Raw genomic sequence first — 27,738 nt, 5'->3', positions numbered from 1 at the left:
ATAATATGGAAGCTAAAGCCAAAACTTAAGAAATACCATCAGACACTATCAAGTCTGGACAAATCTCTCAGATCATCTCCTGAAACAGACTTGTAAAAATGAGAAAACAGAAATGTCTGTTCTCACCATACAGTTTACAGAATTAAATGGATCAGTTCTGAATTGCTTTACCATCCAAAATTAACTGAAGCAGCAAATTAGGGCTTTAAAAAAAATTAAACTGTATGAAATAAGAAATACAACATTTCATTAAATACAAGTGAGCATCTGCTAAACCGACTGTGTCCCAATTTTTTGCTGCCACCAACTGCTGGTAATGGCAAATAATCAGGAAAAAAATGGTAACAGGATCAAAAGAAAAAATAGCAAATAAAAAAGGCATAATCATTAATTTTTACAAGCTTGTCTTTAAAAAAACACAATATAAAATTAAAGATTGCATCTACAGACCACTTAGTGAGAAATAATAGAACAAGCATATTTTACCATTATAATGCAAAGCTTAGATCCAAAATTGACTTTTATGATTTTACAGGGGATGCTAACAAAATCACCATCAAATCATTAAAACATAGATGTGAAGTATAAATGTCATGTCTATTTGTATATTTTTTAAAATAGCAAAACAGAAATACCACAAAAAATAGAAAAAATATGATTATAGCATATTATTGAAAAAAGAACATACATATATTAAAGTACATTTATTTCTACATGGAAGGAAGCATACAGTGGGGTACAAGGTTCTGGCTTACACCTAGTACTCTTCAACATCTTCATAAAGAATTTAAATGAGGAGAAAGGGCGTTGGCTTACTTGAACGCATCTTCTATCGATTGCAGGGCCAGCAGTCAGATTGGGGAGTGACTCATGCCTGATGACGACTGCCAGATGAGAAGCTCCTCCTCTTCCTTCCGCTTCCCATCTTTCAGATGAAGGAGATACAGCAGACTGACATGCTGAGCTGCAATGATATGGTTAGTGCCACCCACCCTTCCAAGTAAGAACTACACGGGCCTCCCCTTCCTGACCTGGAGGACCAGAAAACAACAGGGTGGGGCTGACTGCTGGCCCTGCAATCGATAGAAGATGCGTTCAGAAGCCAACGCCCTTTCTCCTCGATTGCCGGGCCAGCAGTCAGATTGGGGACATGCCAAAGCTGCTACCCTATAGGGAGGGATGAACTGGGTCCGACGGGGCAGATCCCGGAAAAACCCTTTGGAGAACCCTCCGTCCAAATGCTGCCTCGGCCGAGGCGAATCTGTCCAGTTTATAGTGATGGATAAATGGGGAAGGAGAGGACCAAGTAGCCGCTCTGCAGACTTCCTCCAAGGAGGCCTGCGTGGCCCAGGCAGCCAAGGTAGCAGCACTGCGAGTTGAGTGTGCTGTGATGTGCCGAGGGACGGGAAGGGCTTGGGAAGTATAGGCTGTGGCGATAGTCGCCCGAAGCCATCTACCTATAGCGGGAGAGGATACCTTCTGACCCAAGGTCGCCGGCTGGAACGAAATGAAGAGAGCCTCCATCCTCCGGAGAGCAGAGGTCCATTTAAGATATATACGGATGGCCCTGCGGACATCCAGCTTGTGCCACATGTGTTCCAGGACGTGAGATGGATTGGGACAGAAATTGGGAAGAACCAGTTCCTGGGCTCTGTGGAATGGTGTGTTGACCTTGGGTACGAAGGTGGGGTCCAACCTGAGGATGACCCTATCCGTGTGAAATATGCAAAGGTCCGGCCTCATGGAGAGGGCTGCCAGTTCAGAGATCCAGCGTGCCGATGTGATAGCCACCAAAAAGGCCACCTTATAGGATAAGAACTTTAGTCCCGTAAAGGCTTGAAGGGAGACTTGGTGAGGGTGTTGAGGACCCTGGGGAGGTCCCATGAAGGATAACAGTGAACAGGTGATGGGCTAAGGTTGGAAGTGGCCCGTAAAAATTCCCTGATGAGAGGAACTTGCGAAAGAGGACCCCTGGACCTGCAGAATCGAATAGATGAAAGTGCGGCGACTTGCCTGCGTAATGTATTTGGGGCCAGTCCCGCGTCCAGTCCATCTTGAAGAAAATCCAATATACGAGCGGTGGGAGCCTCGGTGGGAACCAAACCTTTTTTGGTGCACCAGGCCGTGAACGTAGACCACGTGGAGTCGTAAATCCGGTTCGTGGAAGGCCGTCGAGCTGATTGCATGATGGAAATTACCCGCGACGAAACGTCCGCTTCCATCAGAAGGCACCGGACAACCGCCAAGCAGTTAGTTGAAGCCAACTGGCCAATGGGTGAGTGAGGGATCCCTGAATGAGCACTACTCTGTGAGGGGGAATCCTCCATGGGGTCTGCACCGATAGAAGTCTGCAAACCAAGGCCGATGAGGCCAATGAGGCGCTATCAAGATGATTTGTGTCTGCTCTTCTATCAGTTTCCTGACTACCCTGGCTATCAATGGAAGGGGTGGAAAGGCGTATAAAAGGCCGGGAGGCCACTGGGTGCGTAGAGCATCCACGCCTTCCGACCCTGGGAACGGAAACCTGCTGAAGAACCTCATTGTCTGAGTGTTTGTCTGAGTGGCAAATAGATCTACCTGTGGAGTGCCGAACCAACTCGATATCTCCCTGAACAGGTCCGGGTGAAGACGCCACTCCCCGTGGTCCATGGTGGCTCGGCTGAGCTTGTCTGCCCTGACATTTGCCACCCCTGATATGTGCGTGGCCCTTATGGATTTCAGATTTCTCTCCGCCCAGAGGCCCAAGCTCTCCGCTTCCTGCATCAGGTGGTGGAAGTAGGTGCCCCCGAGGCGGTTGACATGGGCCTTGGCGGCCATGTTGTCTGTCTGGATTAGAATGTCCTGATCCTGAACCCTGTCCTGAAACACCCGCAACGCGAAATGTATGGCCCTTAGCTCTAACCAATTGATGTTGTAAGATAGGTGCTGAGCTGTCCACCTGCCCTGGGCTAACTCTGTCTCTAGGTGCGCTCCCCAGCCGTAAAGGGCCCTGCAGTGGAGGCGTGCCCATGGGACAATCCCTATGCAAGAGACCATCTTCCCTAGGAGCTACGATAGTGACTTCAGGAAGACAGGTCTCCCTGACGTGACTGACCTGGCCAGTGACCGCAAACTGTCCAGACGTTCCTGAGAGAGGAATACTGTGTTGATTGAGGCATCTATTATGGCTCCCAGGTCTTGGATGTGAGTCATCAGTACCAAGTGGCTCTTGGTCATGTTGATGGAAAATCCGTGGGCTCTCAAGACCCGAAGGATTGTATTCAGGTCCTGTTGCGCTAGGTTCTCCAATCTGGACTGGATAAGGAGATCGTCAAAGTAGAACTAAATCCTTATCGGCAGCGTGCGAAGATGGCCCGCTAGCGCGGCCATCAGTTTGGTGAACACTCGAGGAGCCGAGGCCAGACCGAATGGTAGAGCCCGATATTGGTAGTGCCAACTCGCAAAACAAAACCTCAGAAACTTCCAGTAAGCAGGATGAATAGGGACATGGAGGTAGGCCTCTGTCAGATTGACCGATGTTAGAAAGTCCCTTTCGCGAAGTCCCTCCAAGATGGTCTGGAGTGACTGCATTTTGAACCGCCGGTAAACTATCCAACGGTTCAAGGTTTTGAGATCCAGAATTGCTCTCCATCCCCCCGAGGATTTCTGGATAACGAACAGGCGAGAGTAATAGGCTTGTCCGTGCTGGTCCTGAGGAACCGGCTGAACTGCCCAAATTTCCAGCAAGTGGTTTATTGCCGATTCCAGCAGGAGGCATTTGGACCGATCCCCCGAGAGAGGACATTGCAGAAATCGAGTTGGGGGGGTGGAGATGAATTCCAGAGATAAGCCCATCCGGACCGTCTCCAGTACCCAGGTATCTGAACTTGTGACCTCCCACTGGCTGGCAAACAAGGCCAGGCAGCCCCCAATGGGAAGATCTGCTAATCTGTCAGCGGTAGCGTCAGTAAGGGCGCCCTCTGCCACTCCGAAATGGCCGTTTGGAAGACCCACATTGCCCAGAATTCCCCTGCCTATCCTGCAGCCGACCTTGACTGGAAGGGAAATAACGTTGGGCTCTGCTTCCTGAACTCCCTTGGTCTGAGGCTCGAAAGGGTCGATATGGTGTGGAAGTGGATGGACGGGAATCCCTTCTGCGAGAAAGACTGGGCAGAATCTTCCGCTTGTCCTTGGTCTCGATAAGAAGTGGCTCGAGAGGGGCTGCAAAGAGCTTATCTCCTTGAAAGGGAGCCGACGCTAGGCGCCATTTGTTTTTGGCATCTGCCTGCCACTGGCGAAGCCACAAAAGGCGACGTAAGGTTACAGTGGCACCTATGGCCTTAGCTGAGAAACGTGAGGCATTCATAGTGGCATCTGCTGAATACTCCAATGATGCCACAATCTTATTTATATCTTGATGGGATCTAACATCCAAACTGGGTAATCTGTCTTGCAATTGCTTAAGCTGCCCTGGAGAGCTGCCCTGTTAAAAAAGGAAGAAGCTAAGGAGGACCTAACTGACCAAGCAGACACTTGGTGAGCCTTGACCTGGGAATATTCTGACCGTTTATCCTCTGGCTTCAGATTTTCTTCGGGTGGTCCCACAGTGACAGTGGTTGAAATCAGACCCACCACTGGGGTGTCTACTGGTGGTACTTGAAAGAGATTAGAAAGTTCGGGAGCCAAATTATATAATTTCCTATCTAAAGGAGAGGGGTTAGGGCCCGATGAAGGTGCCTTCCATTGGCGGTGAATTACATCTTGGAATAATTTGGGAGCAGGGATCTCATCTGATTCCAGAGTAGGTTCCTCAAACAAAGGGAGTGAAGGTTGATCTGTTTTACCATCCTGGTCAGAAGTACAAGGTGTAGCCAGACCTGTGGTAGCCTTAGCCTTGTGCAAGAGAGATTGGAATAATTGGGGCTTAAAAAGGCCTACAAATGATGGCTGGTCTAGTGTAAGACCCTCATCATCCGATAAATCCAGATCTCTCATATCCCCCTCCTCTGAAGAAGCCTGACTAGGAGAATCTCCAGGGAGGGCATGTGTCCGGGAGCAGGACTGATCTAGAGACAAATGTGACTGACATTCTGCCGCACTGGCGCATTCAGATACCCAGGACTCCGTTCTGCACTGTAATTCTCACAGAGAGGGTCTCCTCAGGGTGCCGTCCGCCAAACAGTGTCGGCTGGCGGCCCCCAGGAGTAGGGCCTTCTCTGTGGGAGCATCGACGCTCTGGAATGAACTTCCCCCTGGCCTACGTCAAGTGCCTGATCTTCGGACCTTCCGTCGTGAGCTAAAAACACATTTATTTATTCAAGCGGGACTGGCATAAGTAGTTTTGATTTTAAATTGGGGTCTTATTAATATTTTAAAATTTAAAATTTAAATTTTTAATTTTCAGCCTTTTTGTAATTTGCTATGTTTTAAATATTGGTTTTAATTGTATATATCCTGTGTTTTATTTTTGGCCCTGAGTCCTTTGGGAGAAGGGCGGTATAAAAATTTAATTAATTAATAAATAAATAAATAAATAAATAAATAAATAAATAAATAAATAATTCTGTAGCCAAGCTTTTTTGAATAGCAGCCTGGCTCATGGTAGCCAATTCAGGTGGAATGATAGACTCAGTCCCGGGTACCCCCCTGGCTTCCCCTTCTTCCTCAACCCTCTGAGAATCAGACTGATAGGGGATGGGAGGTTGGGCCTGTGAAGGAGATGGATTGGTCTGTGAAATAAGGCCAAAAAGCCTCTCATTTATCCCACCAGTATGTGGGAGAGATGCATCACCCCATCTGGGGACATGGCAAGGTGAACTTCCATCCCTGTGATAGCCACAGGACTCTGACCTGCTGAAGGAGCCAAAGCTGAAGCAGAAGAAATGGGGTTTGTCTGCTGAGGAGGGGTCTCCTTGAGGGCAGAAAGACGAACTGCCTTCTCTTTTCAAGAGCTTTATGGCGCTTAAGGGAGTCTTTGTCAACTGTAGAAGAAGATTTGGCTGGCTTGGAGGACTGTGACTTGGAAGATCTAACTCTCTTTGCTGACTGTGAAGGTCCCGGGGACTCTCTAGAATCCTTCTTTATGGAGCAATGAGTGGCAGTATTGGCCATTTTGAATTATAGTAGGCCTCTATTTGCCACGAGGCAATCCAAAATGGCGGCTGGCCCCTGCTCCAACTATTCTTCCAAGGCCAGCAAAATTGGTGTTAAAGAAACTTTAAGATTTTTAAAATTTACCCCCAAATGCCCGAATGCCCCAACTGGGGCGTAATTGGGAGGATCTTACCGGTTGGAAGCTCGTCTGGCGCTGTCCTTCTGACCCTCCAGGTGCCAAGGCTATTTCTTAGCCACGCAGCCTTCCAAAACCTTCTCTCAGCCGAAGGAAACCGCCAATCACCCATGAGGCTTGAAGCGAAGCCGAGGGTGAGAAAGCTCCCAGGAGCGGCCCAAATCCGGCGTTCCAGTCTGTTCCTCCGATGAGGAATGCAGCCGGCAGCCCACGAGGCTCCTTGTGGAAGGGAGCCGAGGGCAAATTGCACCCAGGCACAGCAAAAGCCGGCGCCGGCAATCAGCTGGGCATCGGAAGTCTCCAGACGCCCCCGCGGCTTTCGGGCATGTAGCGAAAAGCCCGAAAAGCCGCTCTTCACTCTACCGGCCGGCAGAGCAACCGCTGATAAAGCGATCCCAGCAGTCTCTGGCGTGAGCTGTTCACGCTGGTAAAAGGCAGAGCCTGCAGCCTGTATTGAGGGTTCCGCCTCCCCGCCTGAAGCGGCTTCAGCGGTTTCGGGCGAGAGCTCTTCGTGCTAGAATGAGGCAACCTGATAGGTCTGATTGGGGAAGCCTCAAAAGGTTTGAAACCTAAGAAAAAACAATTTAAAAGCAAAAAGGAAAAAAACCCTGAGCAGCTCAGCCAAAAACATCTAGCAGTCAACGACTGAGTCTGAAAGATGGGAAGCAGAAGGAAGAGGAGGAGATTCTCATCTGGCAGACTCAGTCGTCATCAGGCATGAGTCACTCCCCAATGTGACTGCTGGCCCGGCAATCGAGGAGAAAGGGAACCCTCACATTTATAGATGATGCCAAGCTGGGGGGAGTACCCAACAGTTTAGAAGATTCAGAAGGATCTTGACAGACATTAATCCCGGCCTTATCCAACAAAATGCAACTCAGCGATGAGAAAAATAAGATTTTACATTTAGCCAAGAAAAACCAAATGCACAAGCATAGAGTAGGTGGCACCTGGCTCAACAACAGTAATTGTGAGAGGGATCTACATGTCTTAGTGGAAAATTACTTCATTCTGAGCCAGCAATGTGCGGCAGCTGCCAAAACAGTTAATTCAGGCCTAGGCTGCATCAACGAAGGGATCGAATCAAGATCATGTGAAGTCTTAATACTGATTTATACCGCACTGATAAGACCACACTTGGAATACTATGTCCAATTTTGGTCACCATGATACAAAAAAGATGTTGAGACTCTAGAAAGAGTGCAGAGAACAGCAACAAAGATTAATAGGGGACTGAAGACCACAGCATACGATGAACAGTTGCAGGAATTGGTATGTCTAGTCTAATGAAAAAAAGGACAAGGGGTGATATGATAGCAGTCTTCAAATATTTGAGGGGCTATTGCAGAGAGGGGAAGCCAACCTCTTCTCTAAAGCCCCTGAAGGGCAGAACAAGAAGTAGCTGATGGAAGCTAATCGAAGTGAGATTCAACCTAGAATTAAGGATAAATTTCCTGACAGTGAAACAACAGTGGAACAACTTGCTTCTAGAAGTTATAGATGCTCCATCACTTGAGATTTTAAAAAGAGACTGGACAGCCATTTGCCCGGAATAATATAAATTCTCCTGCTTGAGCAGGGGGTTGGGCTAGAAGTCCTCCAACGTCCCTTCCAACTCTTTATTCCTCTCATTCTGTAAAGTAATTCAAGTAAAATACATGTAATAAAGAGAAAAAAACGAATAAAACAAAAATGTGCGACAGTTTCTATTTTGTATCACAATATGGCATTTATGTAACTCAATCACTCACTGTAAATGATACAGAAGCGTATTGTGTCATCTTCTCATTATCTGATCTCTTACCTCTGCATGCCCACCAGGTGTCAAAGTCTTGTTGCAACGCTCACATTTCAAACAGAATTTGTGCCAATCTTTTCCCAAGGAAGTTACTTTTTCAGCTGTACAAACAAACACAAATAGGAGTCAGAACTCTACAGACCAGATTCTCAACTTTTATATCTTTCAAAACTTGAAAAGACTAAAAATTATTGAAGACTCACAAAATGTAACTGGAGGCAGAATCACATAGATCTGTTGTAATGTATGTTTTATGAACACTTTAGAAAGCCTCTCCCTCAGTAAACATATGCTAACCATTTAAATAATCGACACATTGCTTGCCTTTTCATGACCTCACAATTAGCTGCCTGAGGTAACTATTTAATTCTGCCTCATAGTATCACCTTCACTTCTTTTATTATACCTTATTTTTCACAATATAAGACGCACCGGGCCATAAAACGTACATTAGTTTTAGAGGAGGAAAACAAGAAAAAAAAATCTGCCTCTGCCTCCAAGCATCCATCCGGTATTCATCTGGCTAGCGTTCTTGCAGCAAACAGAGTGGTTAGCTTCATCATGTTATCGCAGCCCCTGCATGTGGTTTGTCAGGGCTCTGCTCCATTCCGTCCACCACTGGTCAACTGAGCGGAGCTGCTGCCGCCAGAGAACATGAAGCCTTTGCTGCTGAGCAGCTGATTGACAGTTGGCAAGAAAAACAAAATGCACAGGTACAGTATACATGGTACCTCGCTCAAAACTAGTAATTATGAGAGGGATCTTGGAATCCTAGTGGACAACCATTTAAATATGAGCCAGCAGTGTTCAGCAGCTGCCAAAAAAGCCAACACAGTTCTAAGCTGCATAAACAGAGGGATAGAATCAAGATTACATGAAGTGTTAATACCATTTTATAATTCCTTGGTAAGGCCACAATGGAATACTGCATTCAGTTTTGGTCGCCATGATGTAAAAAAGATGTTGAGTCTCTAGAAAGAAAGCAGAGAAGAGCAACAAAGAGGCTAAAACGTATAAAGAACGGTTGCAGAAACTGGGTATGTCTAGTTTAATGAAAAGAAAAATTGGGGTGACATGATAGCAGTGTTCCAATATTTCAGGGGCTGCCACAAAGAAGAGGGAGTCAAGCTATTCTCCAAAGCACTTGAAACAGGACAAGAAGCAATGGATGGAAACTAATCAAGGAGAGAAGCAACCTAGAACTAAGGAGAAATTTCCTGACAGTTAGAACAATTAATCAGTGGAACAACTTGCCTCCAGAAGTTGTGAATGCTCCAACTCTGGAAGTTTTTAAGAAGATATTGGATAACCATTTGTCTGAAGTGGTGTAGAGTTTCCTGCCTAGGCAGGAGGTTGGACTAGAAGACCTCCAAGGTCCCTTCCGACTTTGTTATTCTGTTTCACTTGGGTAATAAAGTCTTTAAAGATATACTATACATCTTACTAACATGTATCAGCTTCTACTTAGCTGGATAAGAACTGGAACTACAAGATGCAAAATTGCCTAGGGAGCTAAATTGATATTCTACTCCATAATTTGCCCATGGAATATAGAAGGATTCTTAATTTTGTTCAGGTAAAAGAAAATTCAAGATTTTTCCTAGAACAAGTACAGGAGTTTAATTTCCAAACTCAAAAAAGAATGAATGTTCAAATCAGCCCTATAGGCTCACATATTTTTTAAAAAGGAAGCACCATTTCTCTTTTGGGAGCAGTTTGCATTTAAAAATAAATTCCCACAAACAAAAATAAAGACCTCTCAGCAGAGAAATTCCATAGAAGGCAAATTCCACACAAATGAGTCATCAACCAGGCTTGCTGATACAAAAGAGAATCAAGCCAGGGTTTTATGAAAATGAACCCTATAAACTAAAGTGTGTTGCTGGCGAAATTATTTTCAGAATCAGCTGAAAATGGACTCAAAGCAAAACAGTTTGTATAGTGAGATTTTTTTCTCATATTTCCTTAACAATGTAAACTTTTTGGGCATAGATATGAATTGCGAACTTTAATTTACTTTGGCAATGTTGACAGCAAACATGCAGAGAACAAAAGAACAGTATCTATTATAGTATAACATATATGGAACAAAATTTAAGTTTGCATTTTCTTGATCAATTGATCATCAGCAGGTGTGACTACCACTATAAAAACTGATTTTTTAGAGTATGCTGTTCTTCAGCATTGAGGTATGTGTTAACGCAATGCAAAGGAAGAAAGATATCAACAATGATCTTAGAAAAGCAATTATTGCTGCCATCAATCTAGGAAGGGTTATAAGCCTATTTCAAAGCAATTTAAAGTCCATTATTCTACAGTGAGGAAGATTATTCACAAGTGGAAAACATTCAAGACAGCCGCCAATCTTTCCAGGATGGGATATTCCAGCAAATTCATCCCAAGGTCAGACCAGATAATGCTCAGAAAAATTGCTAAAAAAATCCAAGAGTTAGATCTCAGATCCTACAAGGCCTCAGTATGTTGTGTTAAAGTTCATGACACTACAATTAGAAAAAGATAGAAGAGGTATAGTTAATTTGGAAGAGTTGCCAGGAGCAAGCCTTTTCTCTCTAAAAAGAACATGACAGCATGGTTTAGGTTTGCCAAGTTGTATCTGAAGAAATCACAAGACTTCTGGAACACTGTCCTTTGAACAGATGAGACCAAAGTGGAGATGTTTGCCCATAATGCACAGTGCCACATTTGACAAAAAACAAGCACAGCATATCAGCACATTTCATACCAACCGTCAAGCACAGTGGTGGAGGGTGATGATTTGGGTTTATTTTGCAGCCACAGGATCTGGGCACCCTGCAGTCATTGAGTCAACCATGAATTCCCCTGTGTACCAAAGTATTCTAGAGTCAAATGTGAGGCCATCTGTCCAACAGCTAAAGCTTGGACAACATTGGGTCATGCAACAGGACAATGATCCCAAAGATGCCATCAAATCTGCAACAAAATGGCTAAAAAAGAAAACAATCAAGGTTAAGGAAAACAGCTGTTGCTTTTCCAATGCTGCATTGGATGTCTGTCTCTGCATCTCCATTACATTGGTTAATTGTCCTCACTGTTAGGAAGTTTCTCCTCAATTCCAGGTTGCTTCTCTCCTTGATTAGTTTCCATCCATTGTTTCTTGTCCTGCTCTCTGGTGCTTTGGAAAATAAACTGACCCCCTCTTCTTTGTGGCAGCTTCTCAAATAGTGGAATACTGCTATCATGTCTAGCCTAGTCCTTCTTTTCTGTAGACTAGCCAAACCCAATCCTCTTTCTTCATATGTTTTAGTCTCCAGGCTTTTATCATCTTAGTTGATCTTTGCACTTTTTCCAAAGTCTCAACATCTTTTTTTATAATGTGGTGGCCAAAACTGGATGCAGTATTCCAGGTGTGGTCCAGGAATACTATAAAGTGGCACTAATACTTCATGTGATTTTGATTCTATGCCTCTGTTTATACCAAGGATTGTATTAGCTTTTTTGGCTGCTGCTGCACATTGCTGACTCATGTTTAAGTGATTGTCCACTAAGACTCCAAGGTCCCTCTCACAGTTACAATTTTGGAGACAGGTTTCACCTAATCTGTACTTGTACCTTTGGTTTTTAATGCAAAATTTTACTTTACAAAATGTTTCTGTCCTAGTTTTCTTTAGTTTGTGTAAAGCATGCAGTAAAAGTGTGATAGGTTTTTTCAAGAACACTAAGTCTGTAGTCTAAGCTGGTAAATTGAAAAATATCATAAAAATCAGTAGGAAAAACTAGAGTAGTGTACCCTCAGAAATAAAAGGCATGAAGAAAAACATAAAGAACTTATTGGGCAACCAGGGAAACGCCCTAGGAGTGTGGGATAAAATCCAAATGTAAAGCATACTTTAGTATTCAGTCTGCCATTTAGGAAGGAGCAATGATGTAATGTCCCACACCCAGGTCTGGTGATAACCATGCCAGTAGCCAGAACAGAAACACAATGTTCTCTTTAGAGAGGAAATTAACTGAACTAGTCAACAAACAGAAAAATATTTCCTACTGAGTGCTACAGTTTCAAAAATACACAAAAAAATTCTACATTCCATCCCAAACATTCCTTCTCTGGGTGGATGAACAGCAGAAAAAAGCAAAAGAAAAGAAGATTTGGCATCATGTTGTAAATGATAAACTAAGGCACACTGACTTGCTTTCCACTGAGGAAAGTAAGAGAAATCCTCAGGAAACACAAGCTTAAAACTGCTTTTAATGATTTGTGTGTTCCCCAGAAGATTTGATTCAAGCTAAGGTTTGCTTCTCTTCTTTAACATTTAACAGCCAGCTGAAACATAGTTTGCAGTTTCAAAGAAAGCTAAGAGGAAGATTGATGACTTAAGCCCTGGCTTGGAATGTGGACTTTTTTCTAAAATGCTTCACTCTGTGTAGTTATTTCCATTTCAAAAGGATTTTTTTACAGGACAGGTACTTATAAATAATTCTGAAATATCATAACAATAAAAATTGTGGGAATGGGATGAGCTTGAGAGCAATGAAAGAACTTTTATGAATTGTCAAATCAAAGGAAGAAATAGGGGTGGCTTGGTTATTTCAGAGACAAGACAGGTCTTGAAACAGATAACCCAGATTCTAAAGTCTAGAAAAGCCTTCTATATACTCCACATAATTGGTACTTCTATATATATATTTCTATATGAGGTTATTCAGATTAAAATTGCTTCCTATCCTATCAAGCAAACCCTATCAAACTATTTTTCCATTATGAAATGTGAAATGTGAAAATACCAAAGACTAGAAATGAAAATATCAAAGAATAGAATAGAATAGAATAGAATAGAATAGAATAGAATAGAATAGAATAGAATAGAATAGAATAGAATAGAATAGAATAGAATATCAGTATAAATCATAAGGATACAAGCAACAAATTTACAGTCATAAGTAGAAGGAGATGTGTGATGGGAATGATGAGAAGATTAATAGTAGTGCAGATTTAGTAAATAGTTTGACAACGTTGAGGGGATTATTTGTTTGGCAGAGTGATGCCGTTTGGGAAAAACCTGTTCTGGTGTCTAGTTGTTCTAGTGTGCAGTGCTCTATAGCGTCGTTTTGAGGGTAGGAGTTGAAACAGTTTATGTCCTGGATGTGAGGGATCTGTAAATATTTTCACGGCCCTCTTCTTCATTCGTGCAGTATACAGGTCCTCAATGGAAGGCAGGTTGGTAGCAATTATTTTTTCTGCAATTCTAATTATCCTCTGAAGTCTGTGTCTTTCTTGTTGGGTTGCAGAACCAAACCAGACAGTTAGAGAGGCGTAGATGACAAACTCAATAATTCCTCTGTAGAACTGTATCAGCAGCTCCTTGGGCAGTTTGAGCTTTCTGAGTTGGTGCAGAAAGAACATTCTTTGTTGTCCTTTTTTGATGTTAGCTGTCCATTTTAGATCTTGCGATATGGTAGAACCTAGAAATTTGATGGTCTCTACTGTTGATACTGTGTTGTCTAGTATTGTGAGAGCTGGAAGTATGGAAGGGTTTCTCCTAAAGTTTAACACCATTTGTACGGTTTTGAGTGTGTTCAGTTCCAGATTATTCTGGTAGTACCATGAGGCTAGTCATTCAACCACCCATCTGTATGAGGATTTATCATTGTCTCGAATGAGACTGATCACTGTTGTGTCATCTGTGAAATTCAGTAGTTTGACAGATGGATCATTGGAGATGCAGTCATTGGTATACAGAGAGAAGAGAAGTGGGGAAAGCATACAGCCTTGGGGGGCCTCTGTGCTAATTGTATAGGTATCTGATGTGATTCTGCTTAGCTTTACCTGCTGCTTCCTGTTTGTTAGGAAGCTTGTGATCCACTTTCAAGTCTGTTCAGGTACCTGTAGCAGGTTTAGTTTCATTAGAAGAGTGTCTGGAATGATTATATTAAATGCTGAACTGAAGTCTACAAAGAGGACCCTTGCATAGGTCTTTGGAGATTCAAGATGTTGTAGGATGTAGTGCAGAGTCATATTAACAGCATCATCTCTTGATCTATTTGCTCAGTATGCAAATTGCAAGGGGTCTAACAGTGGATCCATGATGGTTTTCAAGTGGGACAGCACAGAGGTGAAATCTAAAAATTTTCCCTACCAGTTCTGTGGGCGTGGCTTAATTTGTGGGCGTGGCTTGGTGGTCAGATGACTGGGTGGGCGTGGCCAATAACAATAAATAATAAAATAATAAACAATGTATACAAAACAGTAAGAGGTACCAAAAACCAACTTTCACACTTTACACACACACAATACAACACAACTGACTCACACACAATGTAAAAGCAGCTGCACTTCACCCAAAGTGGCCCCTGCACAAGCAGGAACCTCACATGTTCACACTTTACACACACACAACACAACTGATTCACACACACACACACAAAATGCCACATACAACTTTGTGAGATTTGTGTGTTTGTGTAGTTAGAGTGAAATACTACAGAAACACACCAAATCTCAGAAAGCTGCACAAATATTTTATTTTATTATTTTTATTTATTTTTTTAGATCAAGGGTCTCCAACCTTAGTAACTTTAAGGTTTGTGGACTTCAATTCCCAGAGTTCCTCATTCAGCAAAGCAGGCAGTCAAAGCAGGCTGTAATCAGTAGCTGAAGGAAAGCATGGTGTTGCCAACCCGAAAGGAGCAGTAATTATAGGTAAGTGAGGAGTGGGAATTGGGCGGACATGGGTGGGGGCTCTTGTAAGTGGGGGCTGTTAAAAAGTGAGTTTAAAAGCCTGTGGGGATCAGGAAACTCCTCTGGGATCACTAGAGGAAAAAAAGATTTTAAAAGCTCCTCTGACGATCTCAGCCGAAGTTCCCTCATAGCAGCCCAGAACCTCTTAAAATAATTGTTTTAACAAGCTCTTCGGCTGTAGAAAACATGTTTTTAAAGGTTCTGGTGATGAGGAACTCATCTGGGATTGCCAGAGGAGTCTTTTAAAACCTCTTTTTTTTTTTCTTCTTCGGCTGAAGAGGTTTTTTTGGTGTTTTTTTTTTCCCCAAAAAGTTTTACAGAAATTTTTTCCCCCTTTCCCCCCCCCCCCTCCCTTCACAACCCCCCTCCCCCCCAACTTCCCGGAACAAGCACAAGGTATAGTTAAAAATAAAACAAACATATGCTAAAAAATGTTCATCCCAACTTAATTATACCCCTACAATCATCAATTCCTAACTTCCCCCAAAAACAATCAAAAATAATACATCATAATCATTCAAAAACAGTCTGATAACTCTTAGTCTGATATCTACTTTGAATATAGTCAATCCATTTTTTCCATTCCTTTAAGTATCTTTCTTGCGTATTGTCTTTCAAAAAGGCTGATATCTTCGCCATCTCAGCCAAATTGGCAACTTTCAATATCCATTCTTCTATTGTAGGTACTTCTTTTTTCTTCCAGTATTGTCCTATTAGTAATCTTACCACTGTTATTAGATTTAAAATCAATTTAGTCTCAATTACTGTACAATCCGTAATAATTCCCAACAAAAAAAATTGCGGCAGGAACTTTATCTTCTTTTTCAAAACATTTTGTAAAATCCACCAAATTTTTATCCAAAAGGCCTTTATATCCTTACAAGTCCACCAAATATGAAAATATGTAGCGTCATCACAATTACATCTCCAACATTTTGCTTGCATATCTGGATACATACACGATAATTTCTTAGGATCTAAATGCCATCTATAAAACATTTTATAAAAATTTTCCCTCAGATTCTGTGCCTGTGTGAATTTAACATTTCTAACCCAATTTTTTTCCCAAATTTCCAATAATATTGGCTCCTGAAAATTTTGTGCCCACTTTATCATACAGTCCTTTACCAAGTCCCTTTCAGAATCTATTTCAAGTAACACATTATACAATCTCTTTATATGCTCCTGAGACTGATTTCTAATTTGCTTTACCAAATTTCCCTCGTTCTGCTCTATACCAATTTTCTGATCTTCCTTCCATCTAACACGTCATATTGAAACCAAGTATAATTTTTCCCTTCTTCTTTTAGTACGTGCAGAGATTTTAATTGCAAATTACCTCTTTCAGTATACAAAAGATCTTTATATGTAATCATTTCCTGATTCTGTTCTATATTTATATTCTCTATTGTATGTCTAGGACTTGCCCATATAGGAACCTTATAATTTAGTTTATAAGAGTATTTTTTCCAAACACGCAGAAGAGCAATTCTTAACACATGATTTTTAAAGGCCTTATCCACTTTTTTGTCATAAATTAAATATGCATGCCATCCATATAGCAAGTCATAACCTTCTATATTCAAAATTCTTTCCTCCGTTAAATTAAACCAATCACTTATTGCAGAGAGAGCAGCTGCTTCATAGTATAATTTAAAATTGGGCATTTTTAAACCTCCCCTTTCCCGGGAATCTTGAATTATTTTCATTTTAACCCTAGCTTTTTTACCTTCCCATATAAATTTATTAATTCCCTTCTGCCATTCCTCAAGATTCTTATCTTTCTTAATTATTGGTATCATCTGAAAGAGGAATAAAAATCTAGGTAAAACATTCATTTTAATAGCAGCTATTCTCCCCAGCAAAGATAATTGCAATTTTTTCCAAACAATCAACTCCTTCTGAACTTTTTGCCATAAAACCTCATAGTTATTCTTATACAATTTCACATTTGACGATGTAATATAGACCCCTAAGTATTTAACCTTCTTTACAATTTCAAATCCTGTTATTTCCTCTAGTTTTTCTTTCTGTTGTCTGGCCATATTTTTTATTATCACTTTTGTCTTTTTCTGATTTACCTTAAACCCTGAAACCTTCCCATATTGATCAATTATTTCCAACAAAGATTTACTAGAATTTATAGGGTTTGTTAAAGTAATCACCAGGTCATCTGCAAAAGCTCTCAGCTTATATTCATGTTGTCTAACTTTAATTCCCTCTATCTCCTTTACTTCTCGTATTTTATCCAATAATGGTTCTAGAGTTAGAATAAACAATAATGGTGATAAAGGACATCCCTGTCTTGTTCCTTTCGCAATCTTAAAAGGTCTGTTAAACTACCATTGATTATAATCTGTGCTGTTTGCTCTCCATCCACCACCTCCAGCCTTTTTGCCAAACCTTGGAAAGCCATCAAAATATCTTCTCTTATTTTTTTATTATTCTCTTTTATTTCTTCTCTTATTTTCTCATTATTATCCATCATCTCCTTAAACCTTTCTTCAAACACTTTCCCTTGCTCTTTAATCAAATCTTCTAAAGCTGGTTCAGAACCCCTTCTACCCCCAGTCTTAGGTGGTTTAGTAGCCATTTCAGTTTTTAAAATTCACAAAAAATAAGTCTAGAAACTTCTCTTTTCCCCTTTAAGTATAGGAGAGCTCACTTCACTTCATTAGAATCCACACATAACGTTTCTTAGCTTCTTAGTTACACAGCCTGTTTACAATTCCATTCTTCACTTTCACTTCCTTTCAGGCGCCATCTTAAACAGTCAGTTAAAACAAAGAAAAAAAAGTTTCTCTTTTTAAAAGGGTAGAAGTCAGGAAATCAAAAATACTTGCAATCCAGTAGTTGTTCACTCGTGCTTATTCCGTCTGCTTATAGAAATCCATAAAGATAAGACAATTAGCAGAGATGGACACTTTCTTCTTTTCCTGCTTTTGCAGGAGCGCACTGAAGGTCGGAGCTTGCCAGGGTTATTTATGGGACTCGACCCTCAGGGTTCTGCTTAATAAAAAACAAAGCCCCTGGGGAGGTCTACCACTCCCCCGCAGCTCTTATCTTTCCCTTTCATCCAGGGAAGGAGATTAAAGCCGGCTTTTTCCTGGCTTTTACGATGTTCAGTATGGAGCCCCTTAATTAGGAACTCAGCGAAGAAGGTGGCGCCACCGGAAGCCCAAGAGGTTTTTTTTAAAAAACTTTTAAAGGGTTCTGATGATCTCAGCTCAGCTGCGCAATCATCAGAGGTTTTTCTTAATTTTTAAAGGCATGTTTTCGGCTGAAGAAAAGCTGCTTTTAAAAGTAAAAAAAAACCATCTGCTGATGGTGCGGCTCAGCAGAGGCAGGGGGCGGGGCCAGGGATTTTTGCTACCGGTCCTCTGAACCAGCCACCGCCATTGCTACCAGATCGGGTGAGCTGGTCCGAACTGGGAGCATTTCACCCCTGGGATAGCACTAGCCTTTCAAAGGTTTTCATGACTACAGATGTTAGAGCAACTGGTCTGTAGTCACTCAGTTCCTTGATGGTGGGCTTCTTCAGCACTGGGATGATAGTAGAGCGTTTGAAGCAAGAAGGAACATAGCACATCTCTAGTGATTTATTATTCGGGTGAAGTTGGGGGCCAATTGGTCAGCACAGACTTTTAAGCAAGGAGTTATCTTGGGTCTGGAGTTTTTCCTGGCTTTTGTCCATGAAATAGGTCTTGCATTTCCTTTTCTGTAATCACTAGGGGTTGTGAACCCAATGGGATGGGATCAGTTGTAGGAAGTTTGGCTGTTGTTGGTGTGTCTGAGATGGGGGTTATGGAGATAGGTGGCTGTAGTTTCCTTTCAAACCTGCAGTAAAACTCATTCAGGTCATCTGCCAGTTGTTGATTTCCATCAGCCTGGGAAGGAGGTTTGCCGTAGCCAGTGATATTTTTAAGAGTTTTCCACATGTTTGCTGATTCATTTGTTGAGAACTGATTCTTTAGCTTTTCAGAGTAGCCTCTTCTTGCTGCTCTAATATCCCTTGTTAATACATTTCTGGCCTGATTGTACAGCATTTTATCACCTTTTCTGTAGGTTTCCTCTTTGGAATGACATAGCTGCTTAAGTTTAGGTGTGAACCAAGGTTTGTTGTTGCTGTATATTTGCAAGTTCCTTGTCGGTACACATCTTCACAATCTTCACAAAAGCTGACATATGATGCTACGGTATCTGTGAATTCACCCAAGTCTGCAGAGGTATTTTAAAAAATATTCCAATCAGTGCAGTCAAAGCCAGCCTGCAGCTTTAATTTTGCTTCCTCAGTCCAGGTCTTCATTGATTTAATTGTTGGTTTTGTGGTTTTAAGTGTTTGCCTGTAAGCAGGTAGAAGGTGAATCATGCAATGATCAGAGTGTCCCTCAGCTGCTCGTAATAAAGACCGATAAGCATCTTTTAGTGTTGTGTAGCAATGGTCTAGAGTATTCTTGTCTCTGGTGGGACAACTGACATGCTGAAAGTATTTTGGTAGCTCTTTCCTTAAGTTTGCCTTGTTTAGATTTCCCAAAATAATGGCCAGTGAATCGGGATATTTGACTTCAGCCTCCATAATTTGGTCAGCTAGAGTTCGTAATGCCTTGTTTACACAGGCTTGTGGTGGGACATAAACAGCAATTAGAAGAAATGAGGAAAATTCACGAGGCGAATTTATTTATTTATTTATTTATTTATTTAATCGTATTTATATACCGCCCTATCTCCCAAGGGACTCAGTATGGTTTGCAGTTGATAATTAATGTCTCTAAGTTTTTGTCACAGAATTTGTAAATTACAGTTAAATCCTAACACCAGCTGTTGTTAATATATAAGCATAAGCCTCCTCCCTTCTTTTTACCAGATGTTTCTGTAATTCTGTTTGATATAGCTCAATCTGAAACCCTGGGATATGCAGGCTGCTATCTTCAATTGATTCATTTTACCAGGTTTCAGAGAAGCATAGGACTGCTGAATTGTGAAAATCAGAATTATATCTGTTTAAGAGGAGTATTTCATCCATCTTATTAGCAAGTGAATGTACATTGGTCAGGAAAATTGAAGGCAGAGGGGTTTTATTTCTTCTACTTCTTAATCTGTTTAAAATCCCAGCTCTTTTTTCACTTCTTCCGTTTGGTTTTTTGGTAATCCATGTGTTGTGTCTTGTCCGCTCGCACAGGAGCCGGGGCCTTCTTATCTGCTCCCGAACACGGAGGAATGTATGCCTCCCGGCCCCAGTCCTGGCTCCATGCCCAGACAAGCTGCAGAGGAGGGGGCACCTCCCGGTCCCAGCCCTGGCTCCATGCCCAAGCAGGCTGCAGAGGAGGGAGCATCCCCCGGCCCCAGCCCTGGCTCCATGCCCAGGCAAGCAGACAGCTAGACCCCTCCCCCTCCTCCACAGCATGTGAGCCTGAGGAAAGTTTACTTCCAACAGCTGATTGGAGTGACCCTCGCATCAGAAGATTGGATAGGCAGAGGCAACAGAAGGAAGGGAGGGGCAGGCCTTAATGAGTGCTGAGTCATGGAGCCACACACCATGGCCTATATAAAGGATCTGCTTTCTGGCAGTCTCTGAGTCAGGCAAAGTCGAACTTATCTTGCTGAAGTCACTTTCTGGTCTCTTGCCTGCTCTGAGGACTTTGCTAGGACTTTGGGCAGAGCTGCAGAGGCAAGCCTGATTCGGATTTCCCTGACCCGGCCGTCAGCGGAGGAGTGGGACACGACACCATGGCTCCAGGGAAATTGCTTTTTCTTGTGTTTGTCTAACCAACACATACTTCATCCATAATGGACAAAGATACAAACAGATAGAAGGAGCCCCCATGGGATCACCCCTCTCACCTGTCATCGCAAACCTATACATGGAACACTTTGAAACCAACGCTTTAGATAAATCTGAACTCAAACCCAAACTCTGGCTTAGATACATAGATGACACTTTCGTAATTTGGCCACATGGCAAGGAGAAACTGGACAACTTCCTCACACATCTCAACAGCTTACACCCCAAAATACAATTCACTATGAAAATAGAAGCTAACAACCAACTCCCCTTTCTGGACATCCTAATCTACAAAAAATTCAACGGCTCCCTAGGACACACCATCTACCAGAAAAAAATACACACCAACTGTTACTTAAACGCACAATCACATCACCACCCTGCACAGATCAACTCCGTAGCCAAAACTCTCATCTCCAGAATCAAACGCCTAGCCGACAAAGACCACCTGAAAACTGAATTACACACTCTCACAAACGTATTAATCTCCAATGGATTCCAAAGAAACACAATTACCAATGTAATCCAAAGGGAGACACCGCCCAAGAACCAAGACACAGAATAAGTCAATGGCATCGCCCTCCTCCCGTACATCAAAGGCACCACAGATAAAATCAGCAAAATTTTCCACAAACACAACATCAAGACAGCCTTCTGCACAGACCAAAAAATAGCCAACATCATAAGAAATCCCAAAGACAAGATCCATCTAGAAAACCAAGGATTCTATGAAATACCATGCAGTTTGCCCAGCCACATACATTGGACAAACTAATAGGAGAACAAATGCACGCATCGCAGAACACAAGAACGCAGTCAGAAAAGAAGAAAAAACCTCCTGTCAGCCTCCACTCCAATCTTCGCATAATTTTTGTACAATTTATATTCAGTAGATACAATGTAAAATGCTTCTTTCTGTAATGTAAAATAGTTAAGGAAATGAGATGTATTATTGCACCATACAGGGTAAGGGAAAGGGGCCTTTTAAGAGTGTCGGCTGACATAACAGTGGGGGAGAGGTGATTAACGGCTGAATGTTAAGAGGCTTTTCCAACAGATACTGCATTCCTAAGATGATTGACAGCTAGAGACCGGCGGAGGAAGATTACCACGGGGGGCCGAGAAGGAGCTGGCATTGGACCAGACCAGCCTGACCTCCTGAAGGAGGAGGGACAAATGGGGGGATATGATATGTTAGCCATATTTTGTCTCAGATCCAACTTTGCACTGCTGCTATCCAGATTGTAATTAGTAAAAGTACTTTTCTTTATTGCAAATGAAGTCAAGGTTATTCTTTCCTAGTTATAATCAGAGGCAGCCTGACATTAAGTTGGATCTCCCAGCATGTTGACCAACCAGGATTTTAACCAAAATACCGAGGGGGCCGACAGGAAAAATTTGATGGAAGGCCAGCCACCCGCTGAGCCGAGGGAGGCGTCCGGAGGAATTTCTGCTGACACTTTTAACCCTGAGCTGGAAGATTGCAGAGCTCGGTGGATAGAGCAATTAAAACTGGAAGAGAAAGGGTGGAAACCGAACACCGAAGAGCTTCCGTCTGGGGTGACAAAAAGAAAAAAAAAGGGGAAGGAGAGACTTTCAGATTGGAAAGAGGAAGAAGAGATAAGGGACAAGCTCCAGCTGGAGGAGGCATTGCATCTTTTCCGTGAAGTGAAAGTAAGGCAAGCAGCTCGCCAAAGGTATGAATCCCCTATTCAGTCCTCCAGGTGGGAGGGAGAAGAGGAGGAAGATAATACAAAGGGGCCAGCTGGAAGAGATTCCCAGGGCGGAGAGATTTCTGAAGGCCCAGAGCCGGAACCCCTCTTCCCAGAGGCAGCTGAATTGGATGGGGGTCGCACGCCACCTGCTGACCAAGCAAGGTTGCACAGGGGAAGGAAAAAGCCAAAAATCCCCCCCATATCAGAGAAATTTGATGGGAATGCCAAGGAGTTAGAATTGTTCCTGGCGATAGTGAATGACCACATGATAGACTGGGGGGAAGATTATTGGTCACAGGCGGCACAAGTTAGAGCTGTGACCCACAACTTGACCGGAAGAGCAGCTGCATGGTTTGTGTCACTATATACCAACCACTCCCCCTTACTGCAAAACTACGAGCATTTTATTACTGCGCTGAGGAGGAGGTTCGAGGACCCCCTAGCAGAGCAGAAGGCCAAAGGCCAGATGAAAACCATCAGGCAAGGGAGAAGGCCGGTGGCTGATTACAACCAGGAGTTCAGTGATCTAGTTCCCTTGATGAGAGGATGGTCAGAGGTGACCCTGGTCGACATTTACAAAGATGGTCTGAATGGAGATCTCTATGAACTGTCCCGGGCACGAGCCTCTCCAACCACGCTGTACGGCTGGTACACCCTGGCAGCGGAGATGGAAATCGAACTGGTGAAAGACTATGGCAGAAGACAGCGCACTGGAAGACCGTACCCTGCCAATTCTCCTGGAGGCCCTTCTAGGGACGCTCCTACATCGGAGGGTGGGAGACAATGCTCGACTGCGTGCTACAGATGTGGAAAAGAAGGCCACCGAGCAGCCGACTGTCGGGTGAAGCTGGTGCCAAGGATGACCTCTGGTGGTGAAAAGGAACCAGTGAAACCAACTGCTAAGGCGCGAAAGCCGGCAAAAGTGGGAGAGGGCGTCGCCAAGAAGGGCACGCCCATCAGGGAGGATTGCGAAGCGTCGACCAAAACTGATGACAGCAAAACCACATCAGAGTCCGATGAAGACCTTTTGGTGAGTTGGACACGGGGTCCCTTGGACATTCCAGTCAACCTGCATGTACCCTCTTCGGGTAATAAGGGGGAAATGTTAGCACTACTAGATTCTGGATGTACTAGATGCATGATCAGTCCCGAACTAGTAGAGAAAATGGAACTAAAACTGAGAACCCTAAGTAGGCCCATAGCGTTTGCCCAGTTGGATGGCTCTGTGGCAGGGGGAGGACCCGCCCATTTCATAACAGAACCCATAGAAATGATAATGAGAGACCATCGCGAGATCCTAAACTTCATAGTAGCCCCAGGGATGGACCAACCCCTGTTGCTAGGGTTGTTATGGCTGCGGAAGTGGAACCCCCATATTAACTGGAGGACGGGAGTCTTACGTTTCCGCTCTAGGACACTAAAGGGGAAAAAAAGAGAAACCAAGGAGGGATCTACCGTGGCCATGTTCCAAGATACGATGGGGGCAATGATTGAACGGATAGACGGGGAGGAGAGGATACCTAAGGAATACTGGGACTTGCGAGAAGTCTTTAGTGAGAAAGCATCAGACGTTCTACCTCCCCATAGGCCTATTGACTGTGCCATAGACATCCTTCCGGGGGTAAAGCTTCCAAAACCAAAAGCTTACCCCATGACCCAAAAGGAATTGGGGGAGCTACGTAAATTCATAGACAAAAACTTAGAGCGGGGGTTTATCCAACCGGCTAGGCCTCGTGTGGCTGCGCCAGTGATGTTCCGAGAAAAGAAAGATGGCTCTTTTCATCTGATAGTTGACTATAGAAACCTTAACGCGGTGTGCGCCGAAAATGTATACCCCATGCCGCTCATGAAAGATATGTTAGCACATCTAGCGAAAGGAAAGTTTTTCACCAAATTGGACCTACGAGAGGCTTACTACAGAGTTCGTATAAAGGAGGTGGATGAATGGAAAACCGCTTTCAACTGTCCGCTAGGATGTTTCCAGTTTCGAGTACTGCCCTTTGGACTGCAGGGGGCGCCCGCAGTTTTCATGCAACTGATAAATGAAATACTCCATCAGCATTTGTTTAAAGGGGTTCTTGTCTACCTTGACGACATACTTATCTACACAGAAACAATGGAAGAACATATTAAACTAGTAAGAGCTGTTCTCAAAAAGTTATTATCTGCAGAACTGTATTGCAAGCTATCCAAATGTGATTTCCATCAAACAAAAATAGACTACTTAGGGTACCGCATTTCTGCGGATGGATTAGAAATGGACCCAGAGAAAGTGAAAGCTCTCTTGGAATGCCCCCCCCCACGCACACGCAAACAGCTGCACAGTTTTTTAGGATTTGCAAATTTTTATTGTCAATTCATCCCCTCCTTTGCTCAAATTGCTTTGCCAATAACCAACCTCCTGAAAACTAAAGGAGATACAAAACCCAAACCATCATTACCTCTCGAATGGACAATGGAATGTCAAGCAGCATTTGAAAAGTTGAAACGACTGTTTGCCGCTGAACCTATTTTAAAACACCCCGACATGGATGTTCCTTTTGTGATACAAGCGGATGCCAGTGATGTAGCAGTCAGAGCCGTTTTACTCCAAAACAATGCTGATGATAAACTACAACCTTGTGCTTTCACTTCTCAAAAATTGACTGAAACTGAAAGACGGTGGGCTATTTGGAAAAAGGAACATTTGCAGTTCATTGGGCTCTTCGCACATGGAGACAATTCTTGGAAGGTTCGAATCATCCTTTTGAAGTGTGGACTGACCACAAAAATTTAGAAGCCCAACAAGACAATTGGGCAGACCTACTACCTTTTGCTGAAGTAGCCTACAACAACTCAATTCATAGTAGCACGGGATTTACTCCTTTTAAAATAGCTTCAGGCTAAGATTTTGTTCCTATCTCTGAACTTCCAAAGGAAGAAACCACTGTTTCCTCTTTGTCAGAATGGATAGATCAAATACAAAGCACATGGAAGATGACTCGAAAGGCGATCGACGACGCTCACCGTGCACATAAAAAACAAGCGGATAAAAAAAGATCCCCTGAGAACAAATACCAAGTGGGAGATAAAGTTTATCTCTCCACCAAATATTTACAAACTACTCAGAAATCTAAGAAACTTGGACCTAAATATGTGGGGCCTTTTCCCATAGTGAAGATCATCAACCCCGTGACTGTACAGCTAGAATTATCAAAAACACTTAGGAAAATTCACCCTGTTTTCCATGTAAGCTTGCTGAAACCAGAACACACGTCTACGTTCCGTGCGAACCATACACCCCCTCCTATACCAATTCTCATAGAGGGCGAACAACATTTTGAAATAAAAGAGATATTAGATTCAAGAAAACATAGAAATAAAATTCAATATCTCATTGCTTGGAAGCACTTCCCTTTGTCCCAAGCTGAATGGGTAAACAAAGAAGATGTTCGTGCTTCGGAAAAGATAGCACAATTCTATAAAAAACATCCTAACAAACCCTAACTTTTCTCTTTTCTTTCTAGGACTGACGTCCTTGCTGCAGGAGGGCCGAATGTCAGCCTCCACTCCAATCTTCGCATAATTTTTGTACAATTTATATTCAGTAGATAGAATGTAAAATGCTTCTTTCTGTAATGTAAAATAGTTAAGGAAATGAGATGTATCATTGCACCATACAGGGTAAGGGAAAGGGGCCTTTTAAGAGTGTCGGCTGACATAACAGTGGGGGAGGGGTGATTAACGGCTGAATGTTAAGAGGCTTTTCCAACAGATACTGCATTCCTAAGATGATTGACAGCTAGAGACCGGCAGAGGAAGATTACCACGGGGGGCCGAGAAGGAGCTGGCATTGGACCAGACCAGCCTGACCTCCTGAAGGAGGAGAGACAAATGGGGGGATATGATATGTAAGCCATATTTTGTCTCAGATCCAACTTTGCACTGCTGCTATCCAGATTGTAATTAGTAAAAGTACTTTTCTTTATTGCAAATGAAGTCAAGGTGTATTCTTTCCTAGTTATAATCAGAGGCAGCCTGACACCTCCTCCCTTTTCCAGCACCTTAAAACCACAGGACATGAAACTGATTTTGAAGGAACCAAACTAATCTCCAAAACTGAACACTATAACAGGAGAATAATTATGGAAGCCATCGAAATAGAGAAACACCCCCACAACGTGAACAAACACCTCCCGCCTACCAGACATCTGGAAACTGGCCTTAGTCAACAAATGAGTCCCAGCCATGAAAATTGACCCTGGACCCAGGATAACACAGAATGCCATGGCGGACCAGGTGGCAACGAATATACAATATGCTAAACATAATACCTTTTGTAATGCAAATAAACCTGGGAGATGGTTGGCATATAATTTAAGGAAGAAACAGAAAGCACGTGTCATACAAAAAATAGAATATAAAGGTAAAGAGATATACCAACAGGATAAAATTAAAAAGGCATTCTCAGAATTTTATACTGCATTATATGCAAAAGACAAAATATTGAATAGGGACATTTATGATTATTTGAAAGATTATAAGGTTAATATTCTAACATTAGAACAGAGGGAGGAGCTGAATCGGCCGATAGCTACTGGAGAAATAGTGGAGGCAATTAAACAATTAAAAATGGGGAAAACCCCTGGTACAGATGGTCTTACAGCAACTTATTATAAAAAACACAGGATGAAATATTAGGCCCACTTAAAGAATTATTTAATCAGATACAATTAGGAGTGGGAATACCCCGTCATGGAAAACATCTTTTATTTCACTGATACCAAAGAGGAGCAAGACTGCTCTAAACCTGGTAACTACAGGCCGATTTCACTTTTAAATACTGATTATATGATTTTGTTAAAAATAATAGCAAATAGATTAATGTTAGTTTTACAACAAAGAATTCATACTGATCAATCTGGTTTTATAAAAGGGAGGCAGATGAGGAATAATGTTAGACAGATTATTAATATATTGGAATATTTGGAAAAGAAGAATACTTCAGCGGCACTTATTTTTTTGGATGCAGAGAAAGCCTTTGATCGATTGCATTGGGATTTTTTATTTAAATTAATAGAGAAAATGCAATTTGGAGACTGTTTTATTAGAATAATTAAAGCGATTTATGGAGAGCAAACAGCACGGATTATAGTAAATGGTAGCTTGACAGAAGTTATTAAGATTGCGAAGACGAGACAGGGATGTCCTTATCACCATTATTGTTTGTTTTGACTCTGGAACCATTATTAGATAAAATACGAGAATTAATGAAAATAGAGGAATTAAGATTAGACAATATGAGTATAAAGTTAGAGCTTTTGCAGATGATGTAGTGGTTACGTTAACGAATCCTATAAATTCAAGTAGATTTTGTTGGAAGTAATTGATAAATATGGAAAGGTATCAGGATTTAAAATAAATCAGAATAAAACAAAAGTGATAATTAAAAATATGTCTATACAACAGAAACAAAAA

General features: G+C 42.4%; 2 protein-coding genes and 1 long non-coding RNA gene across 5 annotated transcripts in view; 1 reads left to right on the top strand and 2 right to left on the bottom strand.

The window, feature by feature from the left end:
- LOC131194859 (cysteine-rich protein 2) overlaps positions 1–27,738 on the bottom strand; it is a 270,743-nt gene that overhangs the window by 205,764 nt on the left and 37,241 nt on the right. For all 3 annotated transcript variants that reach the window (XM_058176396.1, XM_058176398.1, XM_058176395.1), the window contains exon 2: positions 8,073–8,167. In XM_058176396.1, the coding sequence (XP_058032379.1) occupies positions 8,073–8,167 (95 nt within the window). The remainder of the gene's footprint in view (positions 1–8,072; positions 8,168–27,738) is intronic.
- Positions 1,103–8,064, bottom strand: LOC131194856 (uncharacterized). The gene is made up of 2 exons (XM_058176393.1): positions 6,266–8,064; positions 1,103–3,294 (listed from the first exon to the last, which is right to left on the bottom strand). The coding sequence occupies exons 1-2, from the start codon at positions 6,378–6,380 to the stop codon at positions 2,222–2,224; spliced, it is 1,188 nt and encodes a 395-aa protein (XP_058032376.1). The 5' UTR covers positions 6,381–8,064; the 3' UTR covers positions 1,103–2,221.
- On the top strand, positions 12,146–26,097 carry LOC131194864 (uncharacterized). The gene is made up of 3 exons (XR_009154336.1): positions 12,146–13,263; positions 14,596–14,745; positions 25,788–26,097. It is a non-coding gene; the product is annotated as an uncharacterized LOC131194864 (long non-coding RNA).

Source organism: Ahaetulla prasina, chromosome 3 (genome assembly GCF_028640845.1).
Source record: "Ahaetulla prasina isolate Xishuangbanna chromosome 3, ASM2864084v1, whole genome shotgun sequence".
NCBI lineage: Eukaryota > Metazoa > Chordata > Lepidosauria > Squamata > Colubridae > Ahaetulla > Ahaetulla prasina.
The sequence above is the reverse complement of the archived record's forward strand: the minus strand, read 5'-3'. Positions and strand labels throughout refer to the sequence as shown.

Coding starts and splice junctions, on each gene's coding strand:
- LOC131194856 (XM_058176393.1), bottom strand. CDS start 6,380: ATGGGTGATTGGCGGTTTCCTTCGGCTGAGAGAAGGTTTTGGAAGGCT. Junction 3,295..6,265: donor GCCAGACGAGCTTCCAACCG/GTAAGATCCTCC, acceptor CTCCTTATCCAG/TCCAGATTGGAGAACCTAGC.